Source organism: Lichenostomus cassidix, chromosome 1Aa (genome assembly GCF_008360975.1).
Source record: "Lichenostomus cassidix isolate B80296 chromosome 1Aa, HeHo_3.0, whole genome shotgun sequence".
Classification (NCBI taxonomy): domain Eukaryota; kingdom Metazoa; phylum Chordata; class Aves; order Passeriformes; family Meliphagidae; genus Lichenostomus; species Lichenostomus cassidix.
In genome coordinates, this window is record NC_139480.1 from 43396392 (window position 1) to 43415139 (window position 18748).

Genomic DNA, 18748 nt, shown 5'->3' on the forward strand with positions numbered 1-18748 from the left:
TTGCACAACACATGGCATCTCTGTTCCCTCCACAACGTGCAAATGTAAGCGCATCCTGGGACATGCGGCCGTGCTCTTTACACTTAAAGCATTACACGGCAACAAAGAGAAAATAAAGACTCCACAAACTCCGCAGCTCAGAAGACCTCAGACAAACTCCCACCCAACGAGACAAAATAACAGTGACAAGGTCATCTGACCCAACAAAAATAATACCGGGTGCTGCGCAGGACACACTACCTTAACCCAAACAAACCCGGACAGCCGCCAGGGCTATACACGAGGAGCGGACCGGCGGGGTGATGCCGGCGGCAGGCAGAGAGTGGCGGGGCGGCTCGGGGAAGCGCACGGTCACCCCCCGGGAATGCCGAGCCGCAGGGCTCGGGAGGGGCAAATGGAGACGCGCCGAGGCCAAGCAATAGCGCAACGCCGAGGCCCGGCCGCCCGGCCCGCCGCCCTCGCATCTCCCCCGGCCGGGCTCCGGGGGCTGAGGGGCCCCGCACAAAATGGCTGCGCCGGGCCCGACAGGAGCGGCATCGCCAGCGCCCATGGCCGCCTCCCCCCGCGGCTCCTGTGCCCGGCAGGCGGGGCCGCAGCCCGCCGCGCCCGCGGGAAGCGGGGCTGGAGCCGCCCGGATGCGGGGCGGCGGAACGCGCAAGCGGTTCCTGTAGGTGAAAGGTCGGGGGGCGCGGGGCCGCCCGGGGCCGGGCCGGGCCCCGGGGCGGGGCGGGCGCGCCGCGCTCCACGTTCCGCAGCGGTGGCGGCCGGGAGCCGCGCGGGCCCGCACCGTTACAGCGCGGCCGCCCCGCTCCCCGCGCTCCCGCCGCCGGGCCGCGCCCGCTGCGGGGGGCATCTCCCGGCTGGCGGGGGTCTCTCGCTCACCTGGCGGGCCCGGCGGCCGGTCCGGAGGGTTTGTTTGGCGGCGGCAGCTCCGGCTCCCGGGGGTCAGAGTTCGCGACCCCGCCTCCGCCGCCGCTCCGCCCCGCCCCGCCGCGGGCTCTGCGCCTGCGCCCGCGCCGGAGACTCGCGCCGGGGCGCGCGGCCGTGAGGGCGCTGAGGGCGCTGAGGGGTGAGGGCGGGGCGCCGGGCAGCGGGCGGAACGGGGCCGGGCCGGGCCGCGCCTGAGGGCAGCGCCTGAGGGCAGCGCTCCGCCGGGCCCCGCAGCCTTGCGGGCAGGGCCTAGCATTGCAGATACATCAGCATTGGGAGAGACATTAACATCAGCCGGTCCAGCCGTCCACGCAGCACTGCTGCCACTGTAACACCTAAACACGTCACCCGCCGCCAGATCCGGACGCCTCTTAAAACACCTCCAGGCGTGGAGACTCCGGCATCCCTGAGCAGCCTGTTCCAGTGCCCAGCCACCCCAACGGAGAAAAGATTTTTTCTAACCTCGGAATAGCCCCCGTTACAGCTTAAAGCCATTTCCTCCAGTTCTCTCACTGCCGACACGGTAGAAGGGACCAATCCCTCTCCTTTAGGTGGTTGTGAAAGAGCCATGAGGTCCCCCTGAGCCCCCTGGTTTTGGGACTAAACAAACCCAGCTCCCTCAGGCGTTCCTTTCTGGACCCTTCACGAGCCTTGTTGCCCTTCTGGGGATGCTCCAGCACCTCAATGTCCTTTTAGAGTGAAAGGTCCAAAACTGAGCACAGTGCTCGAGTGTTCTGCCCATTGGGCGGCGCGCACCAGTCTCCAAAGCCCCACTGCAGTTCCCTGCAGGGAAACAGGAGCACGGCAGCTTTGAACATCACGGGCACACAGCATTTTGGCTTTGGGGAGCGCGGTGGGCTCTCCCGGCTGAGGCAGGTCCGTAGGCAAGACTGGCCCATTGGGTTTGAAACACGCAACATGATGGAGGCACACACAGTGCCTTGCGCAGTCACCGTAGCAGTTCAGCCAGCTGTGTCTGAGAGAGCTGCGCTTTTTCTGCATAGCAGCAGCAAGTCATAACCTTAAATGTCAACTGAACAGCCTTTGGCAAGGCAATGGGCAGCCTGGCTGCCAATGAGTGCCTGTTCCTGCTGGGGTGGTGCCAAAGGAACAACTTGTCGCTCCCCGGCTCTGTCTCAAAATCTGTTTGGACCAAAGTTGTGTTAGCTAATTACTTAGTTTGCGCTAATTATTTTAAATTACCTTGATTTTAAGTAAGAGTTTTAAATACATCATTTTGCCCCTTCCTCTTCCATCTGTTCAATGAAGATGATTTAGCTGTGCTCAGAGATCAACAGCAGCTTCAAGATCATTTAAGCCATCGGGGCTGTATGTGTAGTTTCATGATGGGAAAATAATCTAGACCATTTAACGCAATTTCTACTGAATCAGATGACATAAGTGATAAGAAAAAAATCCCAAAGAATACAAATAAATTAATGTGTTTACGTTAATAAAATTGTTCATGCTATTGTCAATTCCTTTACTGTTTTCTTCCCACTCCCAGTCCCACAGCTGCACCTGCATCTATCAACCCTAGCTCAAGATCACTAGTTCAGTCAGGACTTGCAAGCATCATTTGCTTTTTGATCAAAGACGTTCCCAACCACCAAATGCAAATGAACTCCATGAAGAATTTTCAAGTCAGAGCAATTAACTTGCTAAGAATTTCCTTTAAGTGTCAAATGCTGCAGCACTCTCAATTTATAGTACTTGTCACTTTCCAAAGTCGCTTGAGCTGCACATCCACTTTCTAAATGATGGAGCTTAGTGCAGTTTAATTTATCAAATGCCAAGTAATTTGCACCAAAGCTTATTTAAGCCACATATTCTGATATCCTCAATACAGCAGAAATGTCAGTGTGACCACTAAAACATGCTTTGTTTTTCTCTCAGCAAGTGACCCAGTTCATACTTGATCTGTATACAAGTCATGCCCATGTAGCTGTGTCAGCCAGGATTACAAGAGACACATCCCTATCAAAAACATGCAGAGAAGCAAAACCCTTTCTGCTATCACTGCAAGTTTTCAAAATACTGCTTTCAAACATATGTCAGAGAAGTATAAGGAGGCAGCATAACTAACCTGACAGAAAAATCTCTCCCTTACATGCCCTGCTAAAATACTTATATAATTAAGAATCATTTAGTGTGGAAAATACCTCTAAGATAATTGAGTCTAACTTTAAGCCCAGCAACTGCTAAGACCACCACTAAACCACATCCCAAAGTGCCACATCTGCACATCTTTTAAATACCTCCACAGATGGTGAGCCCACCACTTCCCTGGGCAGTCTGTGCCAGTGCTTGGCAGCCCTTCGGATGAAGGGTTTTTCTTAAATCTAAACCTCCCCTTTTGCAACTTGTCCTGTTCCTCGTTATTTGAGAGAAGGAGCTGCCCACGCGGCTACAACCTCCTTTCAGGTGCTTGAAGAGAGGCTCCCCTGAGCCTCCTTTTCTCCAGGCTAAACACCCCCAGTTCCCTCAGCCACTCCTCATCAGATTTGTGCTCCAGACCCTTCCTCAGCTCCGTTGCCCTTCTCTGGACACTCCAGCACCTCAATGTCTTTCTTGTGGTGAGTGGCCCAGAACTGGACACAGGATTTAAGGTGTGGCCTCACCAGTGCTGAGTGGCAATCACTGCCCTGATCCTGCTGGCCACACTTTTCCTGTTACAGGCCAGGATGTCACTGGCCTTCCTGGCCACCTGGGCACAGGCTGGCTCACATTCAGCTGCTGTTGACCAGCACCTACAGGTCCTCTTGCAGACACTCTGCCTGCCCCAAGCCTGATGGGGTTGGTGTGACCCATGTGCAGACCTAAGGCCAACAGAAACTGTGATTCAGGCACTTTAACTGATACAGCAGAACTAGATTTTGCAAAAGGATTTATTAATGTAACATACCCTTCATTTGACCTTCACAAAGACATAACACCCTTAATTCTGTAGAATGATTTTTAAAGCAAGACTGATGTGCAGCAAATGGCAACAAATTCTGCCGTTTGATAATCACAGAATACACAAATTTCGTAATACATAAAACCTGAAAATATTTTAAAGAAAGACAGAGACTCAAATAATGTGAATTTATTTATACAAAAATGATGAATATCCACAGGAATATTTACAACTTTAAAACTGTTTCAGTTACAAAATAAAAATTCTATTCTTCCATTTAAACAGTATGATTTAGGTCTGCTCCAAATAAAAGCCTATTTGGATGGTATATAGGGAACAGCAGTTACAGCAAACAAATGCACCGAATGTGTCCTTCTGGACATCTCTTTACATTATGATGTAATATACATAGTTGAATAATTGAGTTTTCATGCACAAAAATATTTTGTAAAATGTGTTCCATAGCTGCTCAGTTTAAGTCCTTTGGGCACACAGTTTTAAGTTAAAGAGAATTCAAGATCCTAGAAGCTTTAATTTATCCATGAATAAAAATGTTAGAACTCATATTCGATGCTAATGTTTGTCTTATATTCCACTAACCAATTTTAAATTGATTACATACTATAGGTTCTTGTAAGAAGAGGTAGCCAGGTGTCTAAAATCTTCTTGTCTTGTTTTTGTGTTTAGCTAAATCAAGAAGTGAATATTTTACTTCTGATGGTAATGAATCAAAATGGGAGGTCAGCTGGAGAAATAGGGCAAGTTTGAAAGGCAACCATCTGAAAATGTTATGAAAATGCCTGTGTTGTGGGTTCTTCATATAACACAAAGCACTAATGCAGAAGAGAGGAAAAGATATATTCAAACATGTTTACAAAGACAATTTATTTCACACAATGTGACTGCAATATATATATAGTTCTGTTTATAAGGCTCTGTTCCAGTCTATTTCTGTCACAGAGTTTTTGATTGATCAACCACTTCTGGAAGAAGTCCTCTGATTTTCACAGAACACTTTAAACTATTTTCTCACTCTGCCCCAAATCCTCTCGAGGTAGTTTGGCATCACACAAGGCAGAACTTGGGCACCCTATTTAGTATGTGTTTGCCTTTTATTGCTCTGTTTTGCAGCAGAGAAAATATCAAAGCATAAACTGAAATTAAATTAGCTTACTCCTAGCCAAATTTCTGATTCATTTGCTGCTTCATGGCTTGCCGTCTTCATTGGTGTTCATTACCTATGAAAATATGAAGCTCTTCCCTTTGATACTATTAACTGGAAGAGCCACATCACATCTATGTTATATTGGTATCAGTTTTGTTTTGAATACAGTAAAAATCATGTCAAAAATCACCCTGAAGACACATGATAATAATTTACTTAGCTTCAGTCAGCAGGTTTTTTTTTTTAATTAAGTAAAAGCACTTTGTATGTAACAACAGAAAGGTATTGATTTAGCACATTTGTATTACAATAACAGAGAATAAAGGCTTTGATCAGACTCCTACTGCATTTCCAACACTATCTGGTCAAACCTCTATCATTCCTGAGGGAAGTCAGATCTACAGCCTTAAGTCCCTGATTCATAAGGTACTCTACTGAAATGCTGGAAGTTGATGGAATTTCTTGTATAGTTAATACTAAGCATTTAATTTCCAAGCCCACCACTAACTTAATAGAAACTCTTAGAAATTAACCTTCTTCAGAGGTCTGTTAGTATCTTAGATCTGACCTTGAGGTATATTGAGGAAAGAAGAGAATTTTTGTTTGCATTTTCATTCTTGGCCTTTTTGTGACAAATGCTGTTCTACCATCTATTCTCTTTCTGCTGTGAGGCCATGGGATAGCTATTAAAGTGGAATTCAAAGTATAAATTAAAAGTTAATTGATCTTAATTTTGTTACCACAACTAGCTTGATTCAGAGGACTATGACAAGTGTTTCATACATTAAAATTATCTGACCACATATGCATTGCATTTGATGTAAGAATGGCTTCCTTCCTTGTGGGTTTCATAGTTCTAGTTCCATTTATGCTATTACAGTGTTAAATTTTTTCTAAAGTTAAATAGAATAAATGCACCAGAATCATCAGTAAATATTTCCTAATGAGGTATTCTGATGATTTTCTTAAAGAAATAAAACCAAAACCCAAACACCTAAAACCGAATTATGTTTTAAAGTGTCAAACAGAACCAGTCATATTGTAAACAAAAGGTATTTCAAAGAATGGTGTGCATTTTCAATGCCTTCTGCACAAAAAAAGCTGTGTTGTCTTGGTATGGCAATTCCAGTTTAAACATAATATTTAAATATACAATAGTTTAAAATTTTCAGAGAGGAGGGTACACATATTTGTTTACTGTTCTTTGAACAATAGTTTATACAGTGTTTCATATAGTGTACAGAACTCATTTGACATGAAGTTTTGAAACAAATAAGGTATTTTGTCTTTGATTATCAAAAATGTATTTTTACTCTGCTTTAAATTATTACTGGAAACATAAGAGATAGTATATTCTGCAATTGCTGGAGAATAACTCATTTAGTCTCTTTGGCATCTGTAGTACTGTAACAGCTCTAATGCCTTGTCCCTGTAATTGCAAAGTGTTTTTAAAATATTTTTCCCTTTTCTGTTTTTAAATAATTGAACCAAATTTTGGTTTTGTGATGCAGAATTTGTTGTACTGTTTTAATGTACTGGTATGCAAAATTTCTGCCATTCAAGGAAAGGAGCAGCAATATCACACTACTTCTTATGAAGGAGCTTCCATAGTCAACAAAGATTCCAAATCTGTGAAATTCCTATACTGATCTGTTCTTGCTAAATTGCGAAGTGAACATCAGCAACTCAAGAACCTATACACAAATCATGAGGAACTGTACATTTGCAACAGATCTGTTTTGTGGTTTGTTTTTGGTCAACAGATTCATTAACTTTATGCTTTAACAAAAAGCATAACATTAATGAATCTCTTGACCAACAATCTGCCATTCTGAGGACACGGGCACTTTGGACTTCAATGCACAAATAATTCTGCCCATTAAAGTAAACATTGGAATTTAATAAATAACACATTTTGTATCAACACAGAAATACATAAAATTCTTTAGAAAAATATTACTTTACACTAAAAATGCAACAACTCCTAATCCTGACAAATATACAATTTTGCGTAGTTTGAGACGGCAGGATTCTGTTTCTTTGAACAGTTGCTGTAGCCTGTTTTACATCCATCCTTGGATATTTTCCTTTAAACTTGCAGACACGATGCTGACACTGCTATAATACAGTGCCTTCTTGAAAAGCTTCTATCCACCTGTTAGAAAATTAAACACTGTTAGGAAGTTGCTGACAAAAGAATAAATCTCACTTCTGTCACTAGCTACAGATTCAGGCAAGAAGTAACATCATACTTCAGCTACCGGTTGGTCTGTGAGCACAAATACTGAAATCTATCCAATGAGTCCAAACATATAAAGCTGGCTGGAGACATATTAGGTGTTGGTACAAGGCCACATGATAGAAACTTTTTTTCTGTACCTCTCCCATGCTGAAGTTACATTCATGAAGAACAGGTGAAGCTGGGAAATCAAATACTCAAAACATAGGATATGCCAAGGTTCTGCATACCTTTAAAAAAACGTTTAAAAACCTCAACACTCCTTTCTCTTATTTCACTGCAAACATGGTGTGGGATGAATCAGGACACTACTATAACTGAGGTAGCCATCTGCATATCCCACAGCCTCTGCTTTTGCAGCAGGTAAAAGCCATGACTGATGGGGCTGAGAGGAGGTCACACGGCAAAGGTAAAGGCAGGGAAGTGTGAAGAGGGCACAGGGGGAAGTCCCAAACAGCTGATCCAAGGTGTCTCAAACCGAAAATTCCAAGTTAATATTCAGATACTTTTACTCCCTATAGCTGTGGGGTTTTTTCCTACTTGATTAGGAGATTGATAAACATCCTCGGCTTCTCAAGGATGCAAAAATTAAAGTTTGTGAAGCACTCCAATGCTACAGGACAAATAATAATTCTGTCTTCTGAGTGAGGGCAGAACTGTGTGTATGTAAAGTCAAGAGGCCCACATAATGAGCATTTTGTTCCAGAGTCTTGGAAGAACTGAATGAGACAAAGACTGTAATTATCTTTATCATGGAAATTCAAATTGTCTTGGTATTCATAGGGTATTTAAACATTAGTCACAGATATTGGCACTTTCTTGCCCTGAACATTTAATTTTGTAACTGTGTGCATGTTCTTTGAATTCAAGCTTTTGGTATGAACATATTAATCATGTATTAGTGCTCACGCCTGTCTGCACACACAGCTCAAACATCTACCCCTTACTTTTAGGAATATTTTTAGTATTTTCCACTGTCATGTATACATTAAAAACAACCGAAGTGGAATACAAAGGAAAAAAACTTCATAAACCGCTTAAGCATTGAACATAGCCCTGGAATTTAAAACCACATTAAAAAGTAAGCATCTGTTAAAATTTATTACTGCACTTGCACAAATACATCAGATATTTCTTTGGCCCTGTCAGGAAAAAATAGTGTCCACTGATGCAAACAGGCCAACAGCATGTTTTTGTTTTTCCTTTTAATGCTGTCAAAGCAGCATTTATTCTAAAGGTTCAACATAAATCTCCTAATGATATTAAATACTTGGAGAAAGCTTGAAATTCAAAATACTTAATGTTATTCCTAACCTCAGTAAAAACTTGAAATTGGACAGAGTGTATTTCTTCTGATGAGACAAGTCATTGTCTAAATAGAAAAACAAAGCTATTGAATGCCTTGGGTTTTTTAGTTTGTTTTATGTAGTACAAATGAGGACATGGGAAACAACAGGACAGTATCTTGATTAACAAAGAAACATTTATGCACATATGCACAAAATATTCTTGAAAATCAAGTAAAGACTTCCAGATTCTTTTCTGTAGAGAAGTGTCACTAAGCACGTTCTCAGCTGTTCAGAATTTCCAGTTGTCCTGGATACTTTGTTTTTTAGAATGTTCCTATTTACAAAAACTAAACTTGCATCCATTTGAATGTTTAATTACTAATAAATGACTTGTTAATGCATCAAATCTATTTAATAATGTAAAATTCATTTGGGAAAGCTGCAGTGAAACAAGTCAGATAAGATAGGCATTTAGGAAAGACAGCTTACATACATTCCTTATATGCTCATTTCTAGTTTACTTTATGAATCATGTAATGAATGTTTTCTACTGATTAGTGACCAAGTGTCTAGGTTATTTTTTATGAAATAGACACAATATATAAATTGATAAATATGACTCCAAACTCAGACAGGACTTGAAATGAAACAGCTTGTGTGAATATTCTTTGAATTCAAGCTTTTGGCCCAAGTGCATTAAGCATACCTAGGTGCTTATGGGCATCTGCATACACACATCAAACTTTGGACCCCAAGTTTTAGTGTTTGCTTTATTTTTCACTGCCACGTATTGATTAAAAAGAACTAACATGAACATAAAGAAGGTGAAAATAAAGAAAGGAACATATCATTTGGTTCAGCTTTCAGTTGAGTAGACCAGAGTTAGAGGAATGGGCTAGGAAAAAGAAAGATTTCTTATTTTGTCTTTGACTTTCTCATTCTCCTGCATTCAGTCTCTTGCAGAGAAGAGTCTGCTTCCTTCATTTCAGAAGCATTTCAGAAGTCCTAATGAAACCAGAACCTTGTGTTTAAGTAATTTAAAACTTTTGTATACATATGATATAATATGGATCTTTTGTACATATGCCTAATGTGTGAACATCCCCCACATCTGAATTTACTAGAAATATGTAACAGAAATTAATTCAAATAGTTTCTTACTTTTGAGCTGACTGGGGATCATCTGCCTTGAATATGTAAAATAAAGTGTTTTTGTGCAGTAAATGGAACACTCGAGATTCTGAATTTTCACCTTTTACTTCACTGACTGTGAATCCAAGTAAAGGCTGGCTCTCTAATGCTGCCACATCCTATTTAACAGGGGAAAAAAAGGAAAAAAAGACAAAATTAGAGCTTGTAAGACACACTAAGGCATGCATTTAGACTTCATACACCATACCATTGCAGCAGATAATACAACAATTGTTGTATTTTCTAGTCAAATGGTTGACTGGAAAAGACCCTTCCTCATTTATCTCAGTTACTTTTTTTTAAAATAATTTTGTCTTTTTATTAATGAATACAATACACAGCATTTTTGGAAAGGAAGAAAAGTATTTTTATCTGGTGCAAATTCCAAAACAGTGTTTTGTAAGTAGTCAAAGTCGTGCAATGCTTATGAACAGAAGAAAAAACACAGCTAAAACCCCCCAACATTTACATGAACACTGACACATCAGGTAAAGACTTTGGTAATTGCCTCTACAATGAAACGAGAGTGTCCTGTGACAGCAGCATTTCTTGGTATTGGAAGAGTCAAGTGAGGCTGAGCAGTTTGTTTTACTGCCTCAGGTCTTCCTACTGCTAATTGGGGTTTTTACCACTGATCTTTCTATCTCTTGGAACCAATATAAGTAGCTTAAGTGAGGTTTCCTGGCTAAGCCAACACTCTCCCTTGAAATTCTCTAAATAGTGTCTCCTGCAATGGCTCATCAAGATGAAAACTAAGAACAGATATTCTTCAGTTTAAGAAAATAGGAAAGAGTTGATTTTGTGACTGTGAACTACAAACTGAAGCTACTCTGTGAGGTTGATATCTCAGAGGAGGCCAAGCAAAAGAAAATTTAAGGTGACTGTCACAGACTTTGATCTTTCTTTACCTCTGCCAACGTCTCTGCAATGGCCAGAAGAGACACAATGCTCTGAAATAATTTTCTAATTGATGTAAAAGTAATTGTTTTCTACACAATTATTTAAGCTATTTTTAGAAAAACTTGGGTTGGGTGTTTTTAGTATTGTCAATGCCATAGTGGAAATAACATCACAGGTTTTGGACCTAATTCAGAAGTTCTAAAATAAAGGCTGGCAGGAACAACCCAGGAACAAATCTGAGCACAAATCAGGAAATAACTAGAGTGGGGGTGGTGTGGGGTGAAGAAGGATAATTATTGCATGGCCAGGATAGGTTCGGCCTTACATTTTGAAAGAAAGTGAAGCATAACAATACCTTAAAACAGATGCTTTGGATATTTTGCTCTGGAAAGCCAGTAGTAAACTATAACAAACAATACAAAAATCCAAAGCCCAAGACCTTTCAGTGCTATAATACATCCATATATGTTACAAAACATTCTAAGAGGCAATAAGACTACATCCTCAGCACACACTGGGATGTGCAGACCATATGTAGAGAGAGAGGTTAGAGATTATTCCCCACTGCAACAGGACTACACATTCTAAATAAAAAAGCAAATGTCATTACATAAGATACATTCCTTTTATATCAAATAACTCCAGGCTACAGACAACAGTTTGAGAAGTAAAAAGATACAGTTTACTCCTTTTCCAAGCATTCAAAATGCCTCATGGAACTGCAGAACGAGATAGTTCAAGATGCTTTTATAATATTGGCTCTGCCACTAGTACATTGTGATGCATCCAAACAGATCCTCCTTGAATTCAACTGACTCAGAACATACGCACATCTGAGCAATGGTGTGCAGTGCAGAGATACTCAAAGCTAAGTCTGCAATCAGGAACAGCCTAACTATATCACTGTATTATGGTATTGAGCTCACTGGGCCTTTTCAAAATACTGCATCACAATCAGATCAAATACTGTGAGGTGATCTAATTTTATAGCTTGTTTCTGCATCCTAAGAATAAACAGCTTTGTTACAAAGACAGTATTATCATTGGATATTTCATTTCTAATATGTAGTCTCTTACCTCACTAGCAGCATACGTGTATAGCACCTTATTTTTTATAACAAACCATAGGTGTTTCCATGGTTTCTTACTGCCCTTAGATCTGTGTAGGTAGCCACTCATTGTAGAGTCTTCTGTATTTGCTGAAACCTGAAGAAGAAAAACAAAATGAATCAACAAGCCCTGAGAGTACATGTTTTCATGATACAGCTTTTTTTTTTTAAACAGATTTCCAGAGCCCTGCCTGTCAGAGACTCAAATTCTTTAACTGATCTCAGGTTAATGTTGCTAGATAACTCAGGTGGATGGAAGAAAAATTATTTTGTCTGCTACCAGTTATCTGGTCTGGAAGAGAGGTTTCCAGTCACTAAATGTTGGAAATTAAATTAGATGCAAGAGGACAAAAGAGAGCTGAAACACTGAGGGCCACGTACAGCTGGAAAACATACATTCCTATCTAAGAAGAATCACAGAATCGCAGAGTGGTTTGGGTTGGAAGGGACCTTAAAGATCATCTCATTCCAACTCCCCTGTCATGGCAGGGATACCTTCCCCTAGACCCTGGATTGTTCAAAGCCCCATCTAGTCTAGTCTTGAACACTTCCAGGGATGGAGAGTCCACAGCCTCTTTGGGTAATCTGTTCCAGTTCCTCACCACCCTTATAGTAAATAGTTTCTTCCCTAAAATCTAATCTAAACCTACCCTCCTTCAACTCACAGCGGGTCCCCCTCATCCTATCACTACATGTAAACAGTCCCTCTCCAGCCTTCTTACAGGCCCCCCTCTGGTACTGGAAGGCTGCTCCAAAATCTCCCTGGAGCCTTCTCTTCTCCAGACTGAACTGTCCCAACTCTCTCAGCCTGTTCTATTAGGAGAGGTGCTCCAGGTCTCCCTCAGTTTAGTAGCCCACCTCTGGATTCATTCCAGCAGGTCCATGCCCTTATTATGTTGGGAACCCCAGAATTTTACTGCAGATGGGGTCTTACCAGAGCAGAGTAAAGGGGCAGATTCACTTCCCTTGCCCTGCTGGCCACACTGCTTTGGATGCAGCCCAGGACACAGTTGGTTTTCTGGGCTGCAAGTGCACATTGCCGAGTTATGTTGATCTTTTAATCCACAAACACCCCCAGGTCTTTCTCCCCACAGCTAGCTTCAATCCATTCTCCACTCAGCCTGTATTTGTGCTTGGGATTTTCCTGACAGACATGCAGGACCTCATGCTTGGCCTTGTTGAAGTTTGTGATGTTTGCACAGACCCACCTTTCATGCCTATCCAGGTCCCTCTGGATGGCATCCCTTCCCTCCAGTGTGTCGACTGCAACACACAGCTTGGTGTCATCAACAAACCTGCTGAGAAAAGTCACTTCCTCCCATTCCCAAGACTACAGTAAATAAGGTTTCACTCCACCTTTCCTAATCATAAACCATGAGCTGAATTGGTGTAGAAGTCTTATCATTGACTGTTGGTAAAGAGGTAAATCACAATTTAGGGAAACACAGGGAAGTAAGAAATAAATTACAATTTCAACTATATCTCTGAATCATAGTCTCACAGGTGTTTATGCAGTTTACACATTGCTTCATAATTCATGTCTCTTCCTATTTAAAACTAAGGCCCAAACCACAGTTAGAGACACATTTTGACTTCTGATTCTAGATAAGATGGTTAAAATAAGGATTTTTTTTCCTACTCTTAATATTGAGGATATAGTACCAACAAGGCACTACTTTTGACCAATTAAACACTTACTTCTTTGAGGGCTGCAGGAATTTTTTTCTGCTTTCTTCCAGAGGGAATACTTTGTAATACTGTAGACAAGGCACTTGATGGAGATTTATGGTTGACTGGGGATCCGCTCTTAGGAGTGCACTGGTTATCTAAAATGCACAGGATGAATATATTGATTTCATGTCACAGATGATTAAACACAGGCAATTCATTCTTGGACCTTTCTTCTTAAAAAAAGTTGGCATTTGTATTCAGATTACAGTGTTACAACAGTAACACTTAATCACATTAAATTCAGCACTGAATTAACTTTTCAGTGTTATCAACACCAGGAGTTAGAATCCCCCAAATCACAATTGTACTAAAAAAACCCACAAGAAGTTTAAAACTAAAAAAAACCCGGGTCTTGCGTGTTTTCAAAGTCAGATTTCTTGATGTTGAACTGCCTTTGCTCATAAAGAGGGTGAAAATTAAATCTTAAAAACCACACCAAATTTTTACAGCTGTCCTCTATATTGTCTGTACTTTATCCCTGTCTTTAAATTCTCTACATCTGTTAAGTTCTCAGCCTTATTCAATAGGGATGCTCCTCTTGCAGCACATACACTTCTGGACATTCCCATCTGCCAGAATGTGCTGTCTTTCTCGACTGCCACAGACAGTTACTTCATCTCTCCTGGAAGAGTTCTGCAACACTTCACTCCTTCAAAACCCCTTTTTCTAACAACACCCACGACTACAGGTGCACCTGCAATGAGTGGTTTCAGTAAGTCTACTTCGAGAGTTGTGCCTGAACTCGGTGAGGCTCTGAAATAACGAGCAGAGCAGGAGAGCAATGGGATTGCTAGCTGTACTGCACCTGCTCCCCAGCCCTTTCCCCAGCTACAGGCAGCTCCGATTGCCTGCAGCACAGCAGCCTCTAGTGCCCAGCGCAGACATCTGCAGGCGGCTCGGACAATGGCCTTCACCATCACGGCAGGCTCCCGCTGTCATTTCCAGGGTTATCCATGCTACTTTCCACATCCCCACGAGAAGAGTCACTGCCAGCACGCTGGAATCCATAGCTTTATTATTTCACTGGGCATCACAGATTTCCTGATGCCCTAGAGAGCTCGTGCTGCACTGGTGCCTCTGCCAAGGGCAGGGCAGTAAGCTCTTTCAGTGTCTGTTTACACCTCATTTGTGTATTTATACTAAAGTATTTTGACTTAATTCAGAACAAGTCTTGTGAGAAGGGACTGGATTCCCACCTCATGGGGAGGTGCTTCCACTGATTTTACATTTGTTTCTGCATAATGATATGAAGTTTCTTCAAAGAGATGTATTAGAGTTTTCTCAGGCTGAGGACACTGAGTCTGGACCTCCCCTCCAAGCAAATGTTATAACAGTTAGGTTATCTAACCATTGCTTTCCACTAGGCACCATGTTCTCTGAAAGTGTTTCAATGAAAACTACTCTAGCTGTGGTGTTTTATGTTGAATCCCATGTTGCCAGTGTTCACTAGGCAATGGTTAGGAGTTTGCTTTCAGAACTGAGGTACAGATATGTCAAATCCTTGAATTCCATTTAAGCTGAGGCTTGAGGCTGAAGAGACTCAGCTTCAGAAAGATTAAGGTCTATGTCTCTACAGAACCCCAGAACTTCAGCAATCTCAGCAGTTTAGCTAGCAAAAATGAAGTTTACAAGCATATAAGTAACAGAATGTAAATGTACACATGAACCCACTGGGAGGTCAGGATAAGCTGCAAGGACTCTTAATATACACTTGTACCTTGTGATTAATGAAAATCAATGTAACACTCATTATCTCAAAAGGAAAGCAGCATAAGCTACATGTCACTCCCATAGGGTAAAGGAAAGGAAGAGCCAATGTATTGCAAATTAATTTCCTAGCTTGCTCCACAGAAACTTGTTTGGCATCTTGGAATCTCAGATGCCTATCATTTTTCAGAAGCAGAATTAAGCACCTGAACCCAGCAATAAAAATGAGGCACAGACATACCATGTCAATAAAGGCCACAAAATTAAGACAGTTTGTGAAGATTTTCTTTACCTTGCTTTTGTAGCTCCCTGAAGCAATGATCACATACTCTTGCTGGCTGGTTTTTCATATAGTCTAAGCCATGTTTGTTTGATGAACAAGCTTGACAGACAATCTGGAAACAGATAAAAGCATTCTTGTACAAGATGTGTGCCTGTAAATCACCAAATACCCAGAGATGTTCCCTTCAGCACTGTTAAGCCCATAACAGAACATGAAATAGGCACTATTTTACAGTGCAAATGGTTTAAGATCTTGGCTTTTCCCTGTATCTTTATATTTAAAATGCTAAAATTGATAATGATAAAAATTATAAGTATAAATTATAAAGATTTAAAGATAAAAATGATACAAATTTATTAAATAAAAGAATCAGTGAATTACATGGGTCAGTAAGCCAATGTTAACAATCCATGAAAAACAGAACAAGCCTACCGTGTTACTGAATTGTTTAAATAATATTTTTTAAAGAAATAGCTAAAAAGCCATTGTTCTCTTGGTGATTTCTCCACAACACAGATGCCTCAACTACATTGAATTCTAATTTTTTATTCTTACTGGGTTATTAAAACAAGAAAGATAAAGGTTTATTAGATAGACTTTTCATAAGTGTAAAACATAAAGTTGGCACTAACTTAAAAATCATTATTTATCTTATGAAAATTAGTGAGGAAGACATTTCTTCATTTCAGCTAACATACATGGGTATTATGTAATTGCAAAAGCAACCATAAATAGCACACCAGAATAGCAAAATAAATAACACGTAGCACGTTGAATGTTGAACGCTGCTCTGGCATGGCACCTGTCCAAAAAACCCAAAACCCAACCCCCAAACCACCAACACCAACATGTTGGTTCTAACCCACATAATTGTGTCATAGTACAGTATTCCTTAAAAGAGTAGTTGGGGTGATGAGGCTCCCCATCCATGTCACACAAGGAACCTGACTGACTGACAGAAAAGGTAACCACAGAATCAGCCAACCTTTCCGCATGCCCTGCAGTGGTGCCTTCTCCATGTCAGAGTGAATTCACTCGTACACATCATGCACATCGTGGCTCTCGTGTCAGGGATCCAGATTGGAGCCTTTGATCCCAGAGGACTATCTTCTTCCTGTTTCTCTGGATCTGCCTGAGAGAAAATAGGCACAATATCATTACATTCAGTGAGGAGAAATAACACTAGTATTCATCAGTGATTATAGGATAATGCAAATGGTGTTGGAAAGCCTTCTCTGATAAACTGTCATGGTCTTAAATGTTATCTATCAGTGTTATTTTTTATTACCATTATAAGCAAGCCTGACAACAGAGGTGCATTTAATGACTTTCAAGCTTAACCAGCCAACTTGTATCAATAGCTGCTTTATTTTAAAATCTTTTCATTTCATCTTTCTGTTCACAAGACTAGAATGAAAGCTGATTTGATTTATTTTCAAGAAAATAGTTTTAAATTTATGAAGTAGAAAACATTATTAAATATTCTGTTCTACCATCTGTTCAATTATTTACCATCCTGCTTTATTATTCATCATGGAATACCTCTTGTTTCCCTAAACACCTGTAATGAAACTTTATATTCAAAAAGGGAACAAACCAACAATAATGGTGTGATATACCTCTTCAAGACTTTTGCTTGGATTAAATGTGATTCTCTTTTTTGTATATTCTTCAATTGACTTGGAGATAGCTTCTAACCACTCATCTCTTTCTGTAGCAGAACTGTTGGAGTAAAAAACCCACAAAAGTAATTTATTAATATTAACAACATTTAAAACTAAGAAGCAAATGTTGATTAGAAGTCCATTAGCTTTACTGCACATTGAAATTGCAACAGAGTTATGCCAGTTTATAGACCATCTACAACTCCTACTGAAACTGGTATCATTTTTTAACCTTTGGCATGGTGTTAGTTACTTATGTTGACTAATAGTCAAAAAGATTTCTGTGTGTTATTGTCATGTGAATTCCCTCCTTCCCTTTCCTCCTTCCAAAATCCCTGTGATTCTTTCAAGGTTGTCTGTCATTGATTCCCCCTCCTCCCTGGACCCTTGAATAGCCTGAATAATAGTTGTTTAAATGATGCTCCCAGAGCAAAGGCACGGGCCTTCCCTCTTGAAGGCAACCTGAAGTGTCAATAAGCCTTTTTTCTCCCCACTTCCTTCTGTCTCAGAGTGCTGTTTGTTACACCTAACCCTGTGAAACTCCAAGCTTCTGTCAGATAAAAACACACTGACTCTTCTCCTGCCTTGTGCTCCTTACTATTTTCTCCGACCAGGTCGTGCTACCTTCAAATAATTATTTTTCTTTTTTTTTTAAAGGTTTCCATTGGATAAGCTTACGCAAAGAGATAAACAGATAAGTTTACTCCATCTCTTTATCCCACAGACGGTGGATCACTAATCAAGTGCAAGGAAAGCATTAGGCTGAAGTGGCAGAGCACAAGGAGCAGAGAGCATAAGGAGTGCCTGCATAGCAGGACCCTGCAGCTATACTGGATTATGTGCAGTGCTAAAGCACCTCCTCTGGCCATGGGCACACCACTATTTTCATAACTCTATGCTACTCCTGCTGCAAAGGGAAACCTACTATCCTTTCTCTCAGCCACCAGGTCTGATTTTCACTCTGGTGCCAGAACCCACACGGTTATGCAGTGGGCTGGATTGGGAAACAAACCCATATTAAAACAAACCATCAACCTGCCCTTCCTCTGGATCAATTCACTGACTAGGTTCATCACACAGCTGAACAACCACTTGTGCCAGCAACACAGAGAAGGCTCTGAGGAAGGAGGGAGCAGCTTTGTGGCAGAGGAACAGGTAGACTGTTCAAGATGCCATGCCAGCTTAAAAAAAGGCTTCTATAATTTAAACAAGAATACACTCCCAACATGTTTTTCTATTCTCCACTTCTTAATTGGTATCAAATTATTTTATTTTAACCAAGGAATTGAAGACAAATATATAGAAAGGAAAGTTAGGGAAGAGGAAAGCAATGACTTACGCAAATGAGGTGTCTAACACCAATTATTGTTTAATGGTTTTGCAGGGGAATTTGGAAGCTTTTATCATCTTTGGACCTCTAAGGAAAAGACTTTGAATGGGGGGTTTGAATGGGATGAAACTGAGTACAATACAGAATCAGAGAGGACAAATCTGGTAAACACATGGAAAGCCTGTGAGACACAAGCAAAAAAAAAAAAAAATCTAGCACACACAGAAACAAAATCAGAACAAAAGGAGAGGAAATAAGATACATGCAAGGTCAAAGCAATGTATTAGTGTCTGTCCCAATATCTCACTCTG

At 41.0% G+C, this 18748-nt stretch overlaps 2 protein-coding genes across 15 annotated transcripts in view; both read right to left on the reverse strand.

Annotated features, from left to right (window-relative positions):
• NR2C1 (nuclear receptor subfamily 2 group C member 1) overlaps positions 1-1029 on the reverse strand; it is a 45895-nt gene extending 44866 nt beyond the window's left edge. For 2 of the 12 annotated variants that reach the window (XM_085046723.1, XM_085046720.1), the window contains exon 1: positions 241-620. The gene's annotated coding sequence lies outside the window, so the exon portion shown is untranslated. Of the gene's footprint in view, positions 1-240; positions 621-882 lie in introns of those variants that run through there. The other 10 variants (XM_085046726.1, XM_085046739.1, XM_085046724.1 and 7 more) reach the window with 9 other exon arrangements.
• Positions 1030-3800: 2771 nt separating this feature from the next.
• Positions 3801-18748, reverse strand: part of FGD6 (FYVE, RhoGEF and PH domain containing 6) — a 73231-nt gene continuing 58283 nt past the window's right edge. For all 3 annotated transcript variants that reach the window (XM_085046765.1, XM_085046753.1, XM_085046759.1), the window contains 7 exons: positions 17063-17165; positions 16429-16575; positions 15453-15555; positions 13421-13548; positions 11691-11819; positions 9684-9832; positions 3801-7149 (listed from right to left, as the gene is read on the reverse strand). In XM_085046765.1, the coding sequence (XP_084902891.1) occupies positions 7113-7149; positions 9684-9832; positions 11691-11819; positions 13421-13548; positions 15453-15555; positions 16429-16575; positions 17063-17165 (796 nt within the window). In that variant the 3' untranslated portion in view covers positions 3801-7112. The remainder of the gene's footprint in view (positions 7150-9683; positions 9833-11690; positions 11820-13420; positions 13549-15452; positions 15556-16428; positions 16576-17062; positions 17166-18748) is intronic.